Raw genomic sequence first — 3,318 nt, 5'->3', positions numbered from 1 at the left:
TGTCACCCATCGCACCCTCCCAGCACAGAGACAGGGACAGCACGGGGTCAGATACAGAGTAAAGCTCCCTCTACACTGTCCCCCCATCACATCCTCCCAGGACAGTGACAGTGACAGCACGGGGTCAGATACAGAGTAAAGCTCCCTCTACACAGCACGGGGTCAGATACAGAGTAAAGCTCCCTCTACACTGTCCCCCCATCACACCCTCCCAGGGCAGGGACAGCACGGGGTCAGATACAGAGTAAAGCTCCCTCTACACTGTCCCCCCACCACACCCTCCCAGGGCAGGGACAGCACAGGGTCAGATACAGAGTAAAGCTCCCTCTACACTGCCCCCCCACCACACCCTCCCAGGACAGTGACAGGGACAGCACGGGGTCAGATACAGAGTAAAGCTCCCTCTACACTGTCCCCCCACCACACCCTCCCAGGACAGTGACAGGGACAGCATGTGTGGCCATTCACTGTGCTAGGTCTCTGGTTTGATGATCTCACCGAGTCCTCCCTGACAAACATCAGTTCGAGATGCTCCAGCCAGAACGAACTGTGGGTCAGCTGCAATCTCCTGCCGAGAGAGAAGGTGTACCGTCAGTGACTCAGGAAAGAACTTGCACTTCCACCATGTCATTGGCACAACCAACTAATTTCTGGCCCACCATTCAGTCACACCATGGCTGATTTCATTGCCCTCCCCCCTCCAGCCCAGATATCCATCTACCCCCTTATTTAACACAAGTCCATTTCCCTCTGCCAATAACTTTACCTTATTTAAATGACGTAAAGCTCTCTTGACACTGTGCCCAGACACAGGAACGTTATTTAAGTTCAGATCAGTTGTTTCCGCCCACGTTTCTCCCCCACAAACTGACTGCTAACTTCAGCCAGGTTATGGTGAACAGGGGAGAGCGGTTGTAAAGTTAGACACACATGCCAGTACGGAAACAGACCCTTCACTCCAACTCAACCATGACAGCCAGACATCCCAATCTGACCTCACACAGTTTATCTGGATTTCAGCGTGGCCTTTAACAAGGTCCCACAGGGAACCTGATACAGAAGGGAAAAGCTGTTGGGACCCAGGAATGGCTGGGTGCTGGGAAACAGAGGGTGGTGGTAGGAGGCTGTTTGTGTGACTGGTGCCCCGTGGGGCACAGTAGGGTCTCACAGGGAGCCATGGATTCTCTGTCCCACTGTCCAGCTGCTGTTAGGGGGCCTTCGGACTACTCCCACCCTTGTATTTTTTACCTCCACCCGTATGGGATCGACAATTTTCAATTAAAGATCATTTTTTTGCAATTGTACGTATTCCATCCTGTCCCAACAGTGCTGTCCCACTGCCCTTTCCTTCCTGCCTCTCCTTTTGAAAAGTCACGTGCCCCTGAATGTTCAGTTCCCAGCCTTAGTCTCCTCGCTGGGTGAGATTTGTGCTGGACGTGGAATCCAGGGTTAGCAGGTGTATTTGGGAATGCAGAATTTCAAACACAAGCAGATCCGCTGTGACCCTATTGAATGGCGGAGGTGGTGTGGGGGACTGAATTGTTCATATAGATGTTACACCTGTTTGTTTGCAAACTAAAAACTGTCAGAGGCAACACTGAATGCTAACTGCTTTGCATGGAGCATCTGAGACTGAGGGGTGACCTCAGAGAGGTTTATAAAATCATGAGGGGCATGGAGAGGGTGAGTAGTTAAGGTCTTTCTCCCAGTTTAGAGAATCCAAAGCAAGAGGATATTGGTTTAAGGTGGGAGGAGAAAGATTTAAAGGGACCTACGGGGCAACATTTTTCACACAGAGGGTGGTACGTGTGTGGAACAAGCTGCCAGAGGAAGTGGTGGAGGCTGGTACAATCATACCATCTAAAAGGCATCTGGGTGGGTATATGAACAGCAGGGGTTTAGAGGGAAATGGGCCAAACCCTTACGCAAATTGGACTAGAGTGATTTAGGATATCTGGTCAGCATGGACGAGTTAGGCTGAAGGCTCTGTCTGTGTGCTGTATTACTCCCCTGACTCTACTATGATCTTGTGCATGAAGCATTAAGGACAATATCAAAGTAACTGCTTTGTCTTTATGGAGTCACAGAGATCTACAGCACAGTAAAAGGCCCTTCAGCTCATCAGACCCGTGCTGGTCAAGAACAGCTACCTAACTATTCCAATCACATTTTCCAGCACTTGCCCCTTGGGTTGTGTGCTTTGGCATTGCAAGTGAACATCTAAACCCTTCTTCAATGTTCTGAGGGGTTTTTTTAACCACTCACATCCCCTTGACATCTCTTGCCCCTTACTTTAAATCTATGTCCCCCCCAGTTACTGATCCCTCTACCAAGGGAATATGTTTCTTCCTGTCCGACCTATCTGAGCCCCCCCTCAATCACGTCCCCTGTCTGGCACCTTAGTAAAAGCCTTGCTGAAGTCCAAGCAGACTATTTTTGGAGCATTGCCCTCACCTATTCACCTTTTCAAATAAATTCAATCAAGTTGGTCAGACGTGACCTCCCCTGAATAAATCTATATTGACTGTTCTTGATTAATCCCAGATTAATTCTGTCCCTCAGAATTGCTTCCTATAGTTTCCCCACCACTCAGGTTAGACTGACTGGCCTGTAGTCATACATACAGTCACACGGCACAGAAACAGACAATTCAGTCTACCCAGTCCATGCCAAGCAGAATCCGAAACTCAACTCGGCCCACCTGCCTGCACGTGGCCCATTTCCCTCCAAACATTTGTACATCACATACTTCTCGAAATGCCTTTTAAACATTATAACTGCACCCACATCCACCACCTCCTCTGGAAGTTCATTCGGCAAAAGAACCACTTTCCATGGAAAAACAATGCCCCTCGTGCCTTTTATTAAAGTCTTTCTCCTCCCACCTTAGGAAAATGGCCCCAGTCTTGAAATCCCCCACCCTAGGGAAAAGACATTCACCTATCTCTGCCCCTCGTGATCTTATATACCTGTAAGGGCACCCGCCAACCTTCCACAGTGCATTGCCATGATGCAATCTCTTACATATTCAGACCTTTCCACCTCTCGTACAATGCTCTGTTATGACAGAATATTCCACAGAAGTGTAAACATAACCTAGACTCACTGTCAACACTGAGAAGGACGAGTGTTGCAACATCATGAAAATACCATTACCTACTGTCCTTTGACACACCCTCAAATTCACACACATTCCCACACACACACACACACATTTCCACACCCACACACATTTCCACACCCACACACAGACACACACACATTCCCACACAGACACACACACAGACACACACACACCACTCCCACAGACACACCCAC

General features: G+C 49.0%; 1 protein-coding gene across 1 annotated transcript in view; it reads right to left on the bottom strand.

Annotated features, from left to right (window-relative positions):
* Nucleotides 1–472: 472 nt before the first annotated feature.
* LOC122547718 (calpain-2 catalytic subunit-like) overlaps nucleotides 473–3,318 on the bottom strand; it is an 8,409-nt gene continuing 5,563 nt past the window's right edge. The window contains exon 2 of the mRNA XM_043686307.1: nucleotides 473–568. Within this exon, the coding sequence (XP_043542242.1) occupies nucleotides 473–568 (96 nt within the window). The remainder of the gene's footprint in view (nucleotides 569–3,318) is intronic.

This window comes from Chiloscyllium plagiosum, unplaced genomic scaffold, assembly GCF_004010195.1.
Source record: "Chiloscyllium plagiosum isolate BGI_BamShark_2017 unplaced genomic scaffold, ASM401019v2 scaf_7405, whole genome shotgun sequence".
Classification (NCBI taxonomy): domain Eukaryota; kingdom Metazoa; phylum Chordata; class Chondrichthyes; order Orectolobiformes; family Hemiscylliidae; genus Chiloscyllium; species Chiloscyllium plagiosum.
Note: the sequence above shows the minus strand (reverse complement) of the source record. Positions and strands in the feature narration are given on the sequence as shown.